Genomic DNA, 14,180 nt, shown 5'->3' with positions numbered 1-14,180 from the left:
AGACATGGGAACACATACAGACATGGGAACACATACTCACATAGACACATAGAGACATGGGAACACATACAGACATGGGAACACATACAGACATGGGAACACATACAGACATGGGAACACATACAGACATGTGAACACATACTCATGTAGACACATACTGACATGGGTACACATACTCACGTAGATATACACACATGCCTACACCAACCTCTTGTTCTCCACAACACCTGTCTCCCTCTCTCTCCTGCTGTGTAGTGGATGGTAGCTGGTCGTGCTGGTCCGGCTGGTCTATGTGTTCAGTGACGTGTGGAGGGGGACACTATACGAGGTCACGCACCTGCAACAACCCCCCATCAGCCTACGGAGGAGATATCTGTCTGGGACTACACACTGAAGAGGCTCTCTGTAACATACAATCATGTCCAGGTACACACACACACACACACAGTCACACACTCACACACACAAACACACACACTCACACACACACACACACACACAAACACGTCAAATGCAACCTGCTTTAGTTCCTGTCTGTCTACTAGCTGTTTGTTTGTGAGAAAGTTGTTTGTTTGCTAGAAACACTCTTTACTGCCATTCATTGTTCATAATGATTTGTCTCTTGGCAGTTGTTACACAGTTGAATGTAAACGTGTGTACACAGCAGTCTAGTTATAATAGTTTGGTTGTTTTCTGTCTCCAGAGAGTTGGTCTAACTGGTCCCTATGGTGCCAGTGTGACAGTTCTGGCTCCCAGCTGCGGGTTCGACACTGTAATGTCCTGTTCCCTACTGGAAACCAATGTTCAGGAAGTCACACTGAGACCAGGGCCTGCCCACCTGACTCCAACGTTATACCGGGTAATAGAACACACACACACACGTGCACACACACACACACACGTGCACACACACACACACGTGCACACACACACACACACACACACACACACACACACACACACACACACACACACACACACACACACACACACACACACACACACACACACACACACACACACACGTGCACACACACATACATACACACACACACACACACACGCACACACACACACGTGCACACACACACACACACACGTGCACACACACGTGCACACACCCATACATACATACACACACACACACACACACACATACACACACACACACACTCACACACACACACACACACACACACACACACACACACACATTGACGTCTTCCACGTAGTGTGAATGGACACTTTGGACTATCTAACACTTAGCAACCCATAGATAATAAAACATTTGAACTTCTTCAAAACGGTCTCATCCTTCCCTTTGTAACGTACTCCATGACAGTAGCCGATCTTAGTTTATAAGTATGCTGCAGTGTTATGACAGTTACCTATATTAGGGGATAAGTGTGAATCACTTTATTTGTATGAAACACCAGTGTGTTTCTAGCTCCTTATCACTAATCTGTTTTAATGGGAATGGGAATGGGAATGGGAATGGGAATGGGAATAGGAATGGGAATGGGAATGGGAATAGGAATGGAAATAGGAATGGAAATATGAATGGGAATGGGAATAGGAATAGGAATAGGAATGGGAATAGGAATGGGAATAGGAATGGAAATAGGAATAGGAATAGGAATGGAAATGGGAATGGGAATAGGAATGGGAATAGGAATAGGAATGGGAATATGAATGGGAATAGGAAAAGGAATAGGAATAGGAATGACCATGCCACTCCATCAAGGGTCATTAGAAGAGTTGTGTACTTAATTTCTATTAATGACACCTGATACACTTACTTATCATTCACTAGTTACCATGTGCTACTTATCATTCGCTACTTATCCTAAGCCTCTTCAGGTGCCTAGTGATGGGCTTCATCATCCTCTGGTTCAGTCTCAATATAATGCTCACACACGTCCCTCGTATCTATCCCGTTGTTCAGGGTAACAATTCTGTGCTTCTGTTCATTATCTCTTTTTATTTTCTTTATTTAAAGAAGTCTCCATCGCTCGTTCCAGTCAGGAGGAGAGAAGATGCGGAGGTATGAGTGCGTATGTGTTCAATGTAGTGGGATAATGTGATAATGTAGTGTTAAAGTGGGATAATGTAGTGGGACAGTGAGATAATGGTGTGTGTTGGTGTGATAATGTAGTGTGATAATGGTGTGTGGTATTGTGATAATGTAATGTGCTAATGTAGTGTGATGGTGTGATAATAAAGTGTGATAATGTAATGCGATAATGTAATTCGATAATGTAACGTGATGGTGTAATAATGAAGTGTGACAGTGAGATAATGGTGTGTGTTGGTGTGATAATGTAGTGTGATAATGGTGTGTGGTATTGTGATAATGTAATGTGCTAATGTAGTGTGATGGTGTGATAATAAAGTGTGATAATGTAATGCGATAATGTAATTCGATAACGTGATGGTGTAATAATGAAGTGTGACAGTGAGATAATGGTGTGTGTTGGTGTGATAATGTAGTGTGATAATGGTGTGTGGTATTGTGATAATGTAATGTGCTAATGTAGTGTGATGGTGTGATAATAAAGTGTGATAATGTAATGTGATAATGTAATTCGATAATGTAACGTGATGGTGTAATAATGAAGTGTGACAGTGAGATAATGGTGTGTGTTGGTGTGATAATGTAGTGTGATAATGGTGTGTGGTATTGTGATAATGTAATGTGCTAATGTAGTGTGATGGTGTGATAATAAAGTGTGATAATGTAATGTGATAATGTAATTCGATAATGTAACGTGATGGTGTAATAATGAAGTGTGACAGTGTGATAATGCAGTGTGGTAGCGTGATAATGTAATGTGCTAATGTAGTGTGATGGTGTAATAATGAAGTGTGACAGTGTGATAATGCAGTGTGGTAGCGTGATAATGTGGTGTGATAGTGTGATCATGGTGTGTGGTAGTGTGATAATGTATTCTCTCAACTTCCCTTCTCCAGATTTCAACGTGTTCCATATGATCGCTGTAGGCCTGAGTAGTTCTATCCTGGGTTGTTTGGTCACCTTACTGGTGTACACCTACTGCCAGCGCTATCAGCAGCAGTCTCACGATGCTACAGTCATCCACCCCATCTCAGCATCACCACTCAACACCTCCATCACCAACCACATCAACAAACTGGACAAATACGACTCCTTGGAGGCCATTAAGGTTTGTATACTATCACACTCTGTGTAAGTCTAGGATCTTCCAGGCTCACCTATATATATTTTGTATTCATTTATTTAACCTTTATTTAACTAGGCAATTCAGTTCAGAACAAATTCTTATTTTACAATGACGGCCCAGGAACAGTGGGTTAACTGCCTTGTTCAGGGGCAGAAAGACATATTTTTACCTTGTCAGTTCACCTGTTGTATTCGGTGCATGTTACAGATGATATTTGATTTGGTAAATAGTACTGTAAACCCCTGGGCTGGTCTATAGTACTTTAAACCCCTGGGCTGGTCTATAGTACTGTAAACCACTGGGCTGGTCTATAGCACTGTAAATCACTGGGCTGGTCTATAGTACTGTAAACCCATGGGCTGGTCTATAGTACTGTAAACCACTGGGCTGGTCTATAGCACTGTAAATCACTGGGCTGGTCTATAGTACTGTAAACCCATGGGCTGGTCTATAGTACTGTAAACCCCTGGGCTGGTCTATAGTACTGTAAACCACTGGGCTGGTCTATAGTACTGTAAACCACTGGGCTGGTCTATAGTACTGTAAACCCCTGGGCTGGTCTATAGTACTGTAAACCACTGGGCTGGTCTATAGTACTGTAAACCACTGGGCTGGTCTATACTATTGTAAACCCCTGGGCTGGTCTATAGTACTGTAAACCACTGGGCTGGTCTATAGTACTGTAAACCACTGGGCTGGTCTATAGTACTGTAAACCCCTGGGCTGGTCTATAGTATTGTAAACCCCTGGGCTGGTCTATAGTACTGTAAACCCCCGGGCTGGTCTATAGTACTGTAAACCACTGGGCTGGTCTATAGTACTGTAAACCACTGTACTGGTCTATAGTACTGTAAACCCATGGGCTGGTCTATAGTACTGTAAACCACTGGGCTGGTCTATAGTACTGTAAACCACTGGGCTGGTCTATAGTACTGTAAACCCCTGGGCTGGTCTATACTACTGTAAACCTGTGGGCTGGTCTATAGTACTGTAAACTGGTCTATAGTATTGTAAACCTCTGGGCTGGTCTATAGTACGGTAAACCCCTGGGCTGGTCTATAGTATTGTAAACCCCTGGGCTGGTCTATAGTACTGGAAACCCCTGGGCTGGTCTATAGTACTGTAAACCTGTGGGCTGGTCTATAGTACTGTAAACCTCTGGGCTGGTCTATAGTACTGTAAACCTTTGGTCTATAGTACTGTAAACCTCTGGTCTATAGTACTGTAAACCTGTGGGTTGGTCTATAGTACTGTAAACCTGTGGGCTGGTCTATAGTACTGTAAACCCCTGGGCTGGTCTATACTACTGTAAACCTGTGGGCTGGTCTATAGTACTGTAAACCCCTGGGCTGGTCTATACTACTGTAAACCCCTGGGCTGGTCTATAGTACTGTAAACCTGTGGGCTGGTCTATACTACTGTAAACCCCTGGGCTGGTCTATACTACTGTAAACCCCTGGGCTGGTCTATACTACTGTAAACCCCTGGGCTGGTCTATAGTACTGTAAACCCCTGGGCTGGTCTATACTACTGTAAACCTGTGGGCTGGTCTATAGTACTGTAAACCCCTGGGCTGGTCTATAGTACTGTAAACCTGTGGGCTGGTCTATAGTACTGTAAACCCCTGGGCTGGTCTATAGTGTTGTAAACCCCTGGGCTGGTCTATACTACTGTAAACCTGTGGGCTGGTCTATAGTACTGTAAACCACTGGGCTGGTCTATAGTACTGTAAACCACTGGGCTGGTCTATACTATTGTAAACCCCTGGGCTGGTCTATAGTACTGTAAACCACTGGGCTGGTCTATAGTACTGTAAACCACTGGGCTGGTCTATAGTACTGTAAACCCCTGGGCTGGTCTATAGTATTGTAAACCCCTGGGCTGGTCTATAGTACTGTAAACCACTGGGCTGGTCTATAGTACTGTAAACCACTGGGCTGGTCTATAGTACTGTAAACCCCTGGGCTGGTCTATACTACTGTAAACCTGTGGGCTGGTCTATAGTACTGTAAACTGGTCTATAGTATTGTAAACCTCTGGGCTGGTCTATAGTACGGTAAACCCATGGGCTGGTCTATAGTATTGTAAACCCCTGGGCTGGTCTATAGTACTGGAAACCCCTGGGCTGGTCTATAGTACTGTAAACCTGTGGGCTGGTCTATAGTACTGTAAACCTCTGGGCTGGTCTATAGTACTGTAAACCTTTGGTCTATAGTACTGTAAACCTCTGGTCTATAGTACTGTAAACCGGTGGGCTGGTCTATAGTACTGTAAACCTGTGGGTTGGTCTATAGTACTGTAAACCTGTGGGCTGGTCTATAGTACTGTAAACCCCTGGGCTGGTCTATACTACTGTAAACCTGTGGGCTGGTCTATAGTACTGTAAACCCCTGGGCTGGTCTATACTACTGTAAACCCCTGGGCTGGTCTATAGTACTGTAAACCTGTGGGCTGGTCTATACTACTGTAAACCCCTGGGCTGGTCTATACTACTGTAAACCCCTGGGCTGGTCTATACTACTGTAAACCCCTGGGCTGGTCTATAGTACTGTAAACCCCTGGGCTGGTCTATACTACTGTAAACCTGTGGGCTGGTCTATAGTACTGTAAACCCCTGGGCTGGTCTATAGTACTGTAAACCTGTGGGCTGGTCTATAGTACTGTAAACCCCTGGGCTGGTCTATAGTGTTGTAAACACCTGGGCTGGTCTTTACTACTGTAAACCTGTGGGCTGGTCTATAGTACTGTAAACCCCTGGGCTGGTCTATAGTACTGTAAACCCCTGGGCTGGTCTATAGTGTTGTAAACCCCTGGGCTGGTCTATAGTACTGTAAACCTGTGGGCTGGTCTATAGTACTGTAAACCACTGGGCTGGTCTATAGTACTGTAAACCTGTGGGCTGGTCTATACTACTGTAAACCTGTGGGCTGGTCTATAGTACTGTAAACCTGTGGGCTGGTCTATATTACTGTAAACCTGTGGGCTGGTCTATACTACTGTAAACCTGTGGGCTGGTCTATACTACTGTAAACCTGTGGGCTGGTATATATTACTGTAAACCTGTGGGCTGGTCTATAGTACTGTAAACCTGTGGGCTGGTCTATACTACTGTAAACTCCTGGGCTGGTCTATAGTACTGTAAACCTGTGGGCTGTTCTATAGTACTGTAAACCCCTGGGCTGGTCTATAGTACTGTAAACCCCTGGGCTGGTCTATACTACTGTAAACCTGTGGGCTGGTCTATACTACTGTAAACCTGTGGGCTGGTCTATAGTACTGTAAACCTGTGGGCTGGTCTATAGTACTGTAAACCTGTGGGCTGGTCTATAGTACTGTAAACCCCTGAGCTGGTCTATAGTACTGTAAACCTGTGGGCTGGTCTATAGTACTGTAAACCTGTGGGCTGGTCTATAGTACTGTAAACCCCTGGGCTGGTCTATAGTACTGTAAACCTGTGGGCTGGTCTATACTACTGTAAACCTGTGGGCTGGTCTATACTACTGTAAACCCCTGGGCTGGTCTATACTACTGTAAACCCCTGGGCTGGTCTATATTACTGTAAACCTGTGGGCTGGTCTATACTACTGTAAACCTGTGGGCTGGTCTATACTACTGTAAACCCCTGGGCTGGTCTATACTACTGTAAACCCCTGGGCTGGTCTATAGTACTGTAAACCTGTGGGCTGGTCTATAGTACTGTAAACCTGTGGGCTGGTCTATAGTACTGTAAACCTGTGGGCTGGTCTATAGTATTGTAGCTCTTCTGTACTTGTGGTCCTGCATCTACCCTGTGTGACTGCACTGTTCTGTTTCTATAGCCATTTAGATGTACACTGCTTTCTCATAAGTTACTAACAAAATATATCACAATGTACATAGCTTAGGTGACTAAATCGGGCTGAATAGGTTGCATGTCTTCGTTTTTAATAACAGTAGGAACCTCCTAGTTTAAATAAATAATACATCAATAATATTAGTTAGTTATATTCTCTCTGACCAGATTTCTGTTGACACAAGGCATGGTTTGGAAAGTCAATAGGTTATGAAGTTGAGCCATTATTTTATGCGAGTTAACGTATTGAGTTAGTCTAGCAAATTAGCCTATTGAGTTAGTCTCGCGAGTTATCCTATTGAGTTTGTTAGTCGAGTTAGCCTATTATGTTAGTCTAGCGAGTTAGCCTATTGAGTTTGTCTAGCGAGTTAGCCTATTATGTTAGTCTAGCAGGTTAGCCTATTGAGGTAGTCTAGCGAGTTAGCCTATTGAGTTTGTCTAGCGAGTTAGCCTATTATGTTAATCTAGCAGGTTAGCCTATTGAGGTAGTCTAGCGAGTTAGCCTATTATGTTAGTCTAGCGAGTTAGCCTATTGAGTTAGTCTAGCGAGTTAGCCTATTGAGTCAGTCTAGCTAGTTAGCCTAATGAGTCAGTCTAGCGAGTTAGCCTATTGAGTTAGTCTAGCGAGTTAGCCTATTATGTTAGACTAGCGAGTTAGCCTATTATGTTAGTCTAGCGAGTTAGCCTATTGAGTTAGTCTAGCGAGTTAGCCTATTGAGTCAGTCTAGCGAGTTAGCCTATTGAATTAGTCTAGCGAGTTAGCCTATTATGTTAGTCTAGCGAGTTAGCCTATTACGTTAGTCTAGCGAGTTAGCCTATTGAGTTAGTCTAGCGAGTTAGCCTATTGAGTTTGTCTAGCGAGTTAGCCTATTATGTTAGTTTAGCGAGTTAGCCTATTGAGTCAGTCTAGCGAGTTAGCCTATTGAGTTAGTCTAGCGAGTTAGCCTATTATGTTAGTCTAGCGAGTTAGCCTATTGAGTTAGTCTAGCGAGTTAGCCTATTATGTTAGTCTAGCGAGTTAGCCTATTATGTTAGTCTAGCGAGTTAGCCTATTGAGTTAGTCTAGCGAGTTAGCCTATTGAGTCAGTCTAGCGAGTTAGCCTATTGAATTAGTCTAGCGAGTTAGCCTATTATGTTAGTCTAGCGAGTTAGCCTATTATGTTAGTCTAGCGAGTTAGCCTATTGAGTTAGTCTAGCGAGTTAGCCTATTGAGTCAGTCTAGCGAGTTAGCCTATTATGTTAGTCTAGCGAGTTAGCCTATTATGTTAGTCTAGCGAGTTAGCCTATTGAGTTAGTCTAGCGAGTTAGCCTATTGAGTCAGTCTAGCGAGTTAGCCTATTATGTTAGTTTAGCTAGTGTGGACAGAGAGCTAACTTTCAGAAGAGTATCCATCTTCTATAAATGACTGAACAGACACACTGTCTAAAGTGAACGGATTCTCTGGTGCAGAACTAATGTCTTGGAATGCAGTTTTCATAGCAGAATAAAGATTTGAGAAGTGTCCATCTATCATGTAATTAGAGTCTGGTGTGTGAGTGGAATCCAGTTTGCAGCTATGGACAGAGAAAAATGAATATGGACCGAATAAATGCTTATTTGGCTCAGTGAAATAACTCAAAAAGAGTCTTTATTTTCTGAGGAGTATTCTGCCTCAGTCTTTACTCTTGTTTAATAGCTGGGTTGTACTTTTGAATATACATATTTAAAACAAAGTGCAATGAGTGATTCTGTCATTTTATTTTGTAATGTAGGAATAAGATGAACACCTGGCACCACTATAATTCCTAAAGCTTTGTTCTTTGTTTGACTAAAATAACATCTTTCTCATTTAGGTGAGCTCTGAAAGACGAGTGCCATTGAGACAAAGGCAGTGAGTTTAGATGAAATATTGTCATTTTGAATGCCGCCGTAGTGTGTCCTACCTTATAGAGGGCATAGGATGACCATGTGGTCCCTTTGGTACAGTAGAACTTCATCCATTGTGTCATCCATTGTGGATCCATTAAGGATGACTCTTGCCCGTTCCTCTCCTCCCGCAGCCCGATGTGTCTGTACTCTTGACCCTGGACGACCCCGGCATGTGCCAGCCTCTGTCTACTAACATGGGCGTGTCCATGCGTGGCTTGGAGATTTTCTACTAACTTTCTACTGACTTCTGACCTCTACAACATCCCGCCTCTTGACCCACCTCCTAGCCTATGAACAACCTCCTTCCACTTCCTCTTCCTCTCCACCGTGCCCCCACTTCCTGTGGTGCTTCCTGTGTGCGTCAGGTCGGGGTAGACTCAGTTTCTCTGTCATTGCTCAGGAATCCCATTCTTTCATACTCATCCCATAGGGCCTGTGGAAGGCAACTGCGGTCCTCGAGAGCTGTAATGTCTGCTGGTTTTCTCTTCTCTCTCTGGCACTTAGTCAGTCAGTCAGTCAGTAGCTTTGGTGCTTTTAGGGATAGCTCATCTCTCGTATATCGCGCTTCACTTTGTTCAGGCTTTTAATTGATCCATTCATGTTGATCAATTCGTTGATTGATCTGAGAGTGCGCTCACCTGGTCTCCCAGGTCTAGATCAGTTGGTCTGCCAGGTCTAGATCAGTTGGTCTCCCAGGTCTAGATCAGCTGGTCTCCCAGGTCTAGATCAGCTGGTCTCCCAGGTCTAGATCAGTTGGTCTCCCAGGTCTAGATCAGCTGGTCTCCCAGGTCTAGATCAACTGGTCTCCCAGGTCTAGATCAGCTGGTCTCCCGGGTCTAGATCAGCTGGTCTCCCAGGTCTGGATCAGCTGGTCTCCCAGGTCTAGATCAGCTGGTCTCCCAGGTCTAGATCAGCTGGTCTCCCAGGTCTGGATCAGCTGGTCTCCCAGGTCTAGATCAGCTGGTCTCCCAAGTCTAGATCAGCTGGTCTCCCAGGTCTAGATCAGCTGGTCTCTTAGGTCTAGATCAGCTGGTCTCCCAGGTCTAGGTCAGCTGGTCTCCCAGGTCTAGATCAGCTGGTCTCCCAGGTCTAGGTCAGCTGGTCTCCCAGGTCTAGATCAGCTGGTCTCCCAGGTCTAGGTCAGCTGGTCTCCCAGGTCTAGGTCAGCTGGTCTCCCAGGTCTAGATCAGCTGGTCTCCCAGGTCTAGGTCAGCTGGTCTCCCAGGTCTAGATCAGCTGGTCTCCCAGGTCTGGATCTGAAGGGAATAATGAAAACCAGCAGACATTGTGGCTCCTCAGAACCAGAGTTGTCCACCCCTGCCATTGGATTACCCATAGACCTTTGAGAAGGCAGTGTATTTTCCACTCATCTCTGTCCGTTCTGAAACGTCCGCCATGTTCTGACACCTTTCATCTGCATGTGTTGGTTGTTCTATGTTCTGTCTTCCCCTTTATTTCCCCCTTCGTATTGGTTCTGTTATTCTAAAGTGATGGGTTACCATGGAGAAAGAGAACTTGTTGTAAACTCATTTCATTGTCTCCGTAGCTGTCTGCTTTCTCTCTCTATGTCTGATGCCACCCAAACAGCTTTTGTTGAACTGCACTAAAAACACTATAAAGTCAGATTAGAAGAAGCCTGGTTAATTGTTGTGTTCAGCCATGGGGGCCACTAAGAGATACTAGATATTACAGTTTTAGACCGTTTTAGACTTTTAAGAAATAAAGGTGAGCATAAAATGGGTAGTTTATTAATTCAATTTTTAGACATGGAAATTGACTTTTTAGACTCAAGTAATAACACATTACTTGGACATTGAGTTATGTTTTGTCGGTCACTCAATGCAAGTCATGAAAATGTAATGGGGATAGAATAATATTATAGAATTATTATAGAATAATATTATAGAATTATTATAGAATAATATTATATGTGCTCAGCGTTCACATCTCCCGTGAATTCATATACGGATCCATCAATCAAGAACAAAACGCAGCATCATCACCTGCTGAATTATTCCGCCTCCAGGGACTTTCAGGGTAGACTTATCTAGGACCGGGATGATACCAGTATCGCGATACTCGTTACTAGCTTGGCATTTAAACAAAACACAAAGCGGATCTAACTTCTTTAGGAAAACAGCCCTAATGTTGGAAACAAACGTCATTATATTTTCACCTCGATTCACATGTATTTATTTGCCAAGCTATAGCACACAACATTTTACATACAGCAGGTTTTTAAAGGACCAAAGAGTTTGTCTCGTCACAGCCTTACACTTCATGGCCAAGTTTATGAGACAGAGGGACACACATCAATTAAACAACCTGCTGAGGTTGTACTGAGCTCACAGAACCGTATGGTATTTTCACAGAACCACACGGTATCTTCACAGAACCGTATGGTATCTTCACAGAACCACACGGTATCTTCACAGAACCGTATGGTATCTTCACAGAACCGTATGGTATCTTCACAGAACCACACGGCATCTTCACAGAACCATACGGCCTCTTCACAGAACCGTATGGTATCTTCACAGAACCACACGGCATCTTCACAGAACCGTATGGTATCTTCACAGAACCACACGGTATCTTCATAGAACCACACGGTATCTTCACAGAACCATACGGCCTCTTCACAGACCCATACGGTATCTTCACAGAACCATACGGTATCTTCACAGAACCATACGGTATCTTCACAGAACCATACGGCCTCTTCACAGACCCATACGGTATCTTCACAGAACCACACGGTATCTTCACAGAACCATAGAGAAGGGCAGAACAGAGATACCCTGTGGCGCTTCCTTATATTCTGACTCGATTATTCACTCGCAGGCTGATGTGGAGCCATTAGAGACGAGATCAGTAGACCTTGTTTTCTCACCATAGTACACTGTACTTCCTCAGCGGTTATTATTGTTGCCAGCCTGTTGTTATTGTCAATGCTCTGGCCTTGTTCTTTGAGATGGTATGCTTCATTCATGCAGTGACCTCCCATTGATTGTTATGTTGTTGCTCCAATGATTATTTTCCTGTTGGATACGTTACCTTTAGCTTTAGCTTTCATTCACCATTTCGACTGAAGCATCAGAATAAACTGGGTGGTTCGAGGCCCTGAATGCTGATTGGCTGACAGCCGTGGTATATCAGACCGTATACCACGTGGTATGACAAAACATGTATTTTTACTGTTCTAATGATGTTGGTAACCAGTTTATAATATCAATAAGGCACCTCTGGGGTTTGTGGTATGTGGCCTCTTTGCGTCGTGCCTAAGAATAGCCCTTAGCCGTGGTATTGGCCATGTACTACACCCCCTCGGGCCTTATTGTTTAATTATCCCATGGTGTTTCAATACAGTTGACACTAACTCTCTCTCTCCTTTCTCTCTCTCCCTGTGTCTCATCCTCTTCCTCATCCCCTTCCTTTTTTCCTCTTCCCTCTTCATCATCATCTTCCTCATATTCTTCCTCTCCATCTTCCTCTTCCTCCCCCTCTTTCTCTCTCTGTCCTTCACAGGCTTTCAATAAGAACAACCTGATTCTGGAGGAAAGAAAGAAGTACTTCAACCCCCAGCTAGCCGGGAAGACTTACACCAATTCATACTTCACTGACCTCAACACTTACGATGACTATTAACCCTTTGTTGGGCTACAGCATCGGGGAGACACACCCTTGTGCAGACAACAACCCCACACCACTCGACAATGTCCTATATTTTTCCACCTCGTAATGAAATCTATGACGTTTTATGTGGGACCCTCCCGCTCTGGGACCCATTGGCAACTGCCATCCAATCAAATTACAGCCACACGGCGATGTCATCAAAGGGACAGGCCCAAAAAGGAAACTCGAAGAGCTTTCTGAATGGGAAGGACCCTGCTGTGATTTCCTGTCACTCTCTTGTCCCAGAACTGTGTCGGTTCCGGAGGAAGAAAACAAACCAACTGCTTTGCATGATTTTCTCTGTCACTCTGTTCAGTTTTGCATGGTTGGTAGCGGGCGGGCAGGCAGGCAGGCAGGCAGGCAGGCAGGCAGGCGGGCCACTCACTGTCCGCTGTGCTAGTGTCCTACAGAGGACCCCAAAGGGGTGGCGTTAGTTATGCCTGATGAATTTGAATCCAACTATAATGCTCAACGGTAGATAGTCAAGTGCTTAGCGTACCCAGAGTAACTGTCACTCAATAGCTTCCCCAGGTTGTTGTGGATTTAAACCAATTACAACTCTGCATTATTGTAGACTTTTGTTAAACCAATCTTGTTCTATACCGTCTACCGTTGAGTAACTAAAATACCAGCCCTTTTGTTTAAAGAGGGGTTATTCAAATAAAGACAGGATATAGATATTGTAGAGATGTTTCTCTTACGGGGCTGGTGTTGGTGTAGCAGTTAGTGGTGGTTGAGATATCAGTGTATAATCTTTCTTGGTTTTTGTTGATGTTATTGTACAGTAAGCTCATTTGGAAGCATATTTCTCTGTGTCTTTATAGGTCCATTTACTCAATGTCCGTGTTAAAATCAATCATTTGAAATTTGAGTAGAAGAAATTGCCCGGGAAATATATAAGTAGATCATGTTCAAACTGTCATCATACTTGTTAATATTTTTTTAATGTGTGGTACTTTTCAAGGTGAAACATCTCTCTTTTGTTTAAAGATGTACAATCATATTCAGTATGTTGATTTCTTCAATGTTTTTGAAACGTTTGCTTGTTTTATTGTGGATAAATAAAATTAAAACGCTTGGTATACCTCAGGGTTGTCAATGTCTACACCAACTAACCAAACCACACTCTAACATCGAAGAACAGTACTTACCGTTGGCAGAGCTATGTGAATCAATCAAGACCACAGTAATACTCTCTTAGCCTTTGCAAGAATCCATTGTGAATCCATAGTGAATCCACAGTGAATCCATAGTAAATCCACAGTGAATCCACAGTGAATCCATAGTGAATCCACAGTGAATCCACAGTGAATCCACAGTGAATCCATAGTGAATCCACAGTGAATCCATAGTGAATCCACAGTGAATCCACAGTGAATCCACAGTGAATCCATAGTGAATCCACAGTGAATCCACAGTGAATCCACAGCGAATCCACAGTGAATCCATAGTGAATCCACAGTGAATCCATAGTGAATCCACAGTGAATCCACAGTGAATCCATAGTGAATCCACAGTGAATCCATAGTGAATCCATAGTGAATCCATAGTGAATCCACAGTGAA

At 43.7% G+C, this 14,180-nt stretch overlaps 1 protein-coding gene across 2 annotated transcripts; it reads left to right on the top strand.

Annotated features, from left to right (window-relative positions):
- The first annotated feature begins 234 nt into the window (after positions 1 to 234).
- Positions 235 to 13,699, top strand: LOC115121069 (semaphorin-5A-like). 2 transcript variants are annotated; one of them, XM_029650092.2, is made up of 5 exons: positions 235 to 426; positions 704 to 859; positions 2,003 to 2,044; positions 2,971 to 3,182; positions 12,469 to 13,699. In XM_029650092.2, exons 1-5 carry the CDS (start codon positions 291 to 293, stop codon positions 12,586 to 12,588), a joined length of 666 nt encoding a protein of 221 aa, XP_029505952.1. In that variant the 5' UTR covers positions 235 to 290; the 3' UTR covers positions 12,589 to 13,699. The 2 variants fall into 2 exon arrangements, with proteins under 2 accessions (XP_029505952.1, XP_029505951.1); XM_029650091.2 differs by having other exon boundaries at positions 2,000 to 2,044.
- Positions 13,700 to 14,180: the final 481 nt, after the last annotated feature.

Source organism: Oncorhynchus nerka, unplaced genomic scaffold, assembly GCF_034236695.1.
Source record: "Oncorhynchus nerka isolate Pitt River unplaced genomic scaffold, Oner_Uvic_2.0 unplaced_scaffold_11___fragment_2___debris, whole genome shotgun sequence".
Taxonomy (NCBI): domain Eukaryota; kingdom Metazoa; phylum Chordata; class Actinopteri; order Salmoniformes; family Salmonidae; genus Oncorhynchus; species Oncorhynchus nerka.
This window is presented reverse-complemented; position numbering and strand designations above follow the sequence as displayed.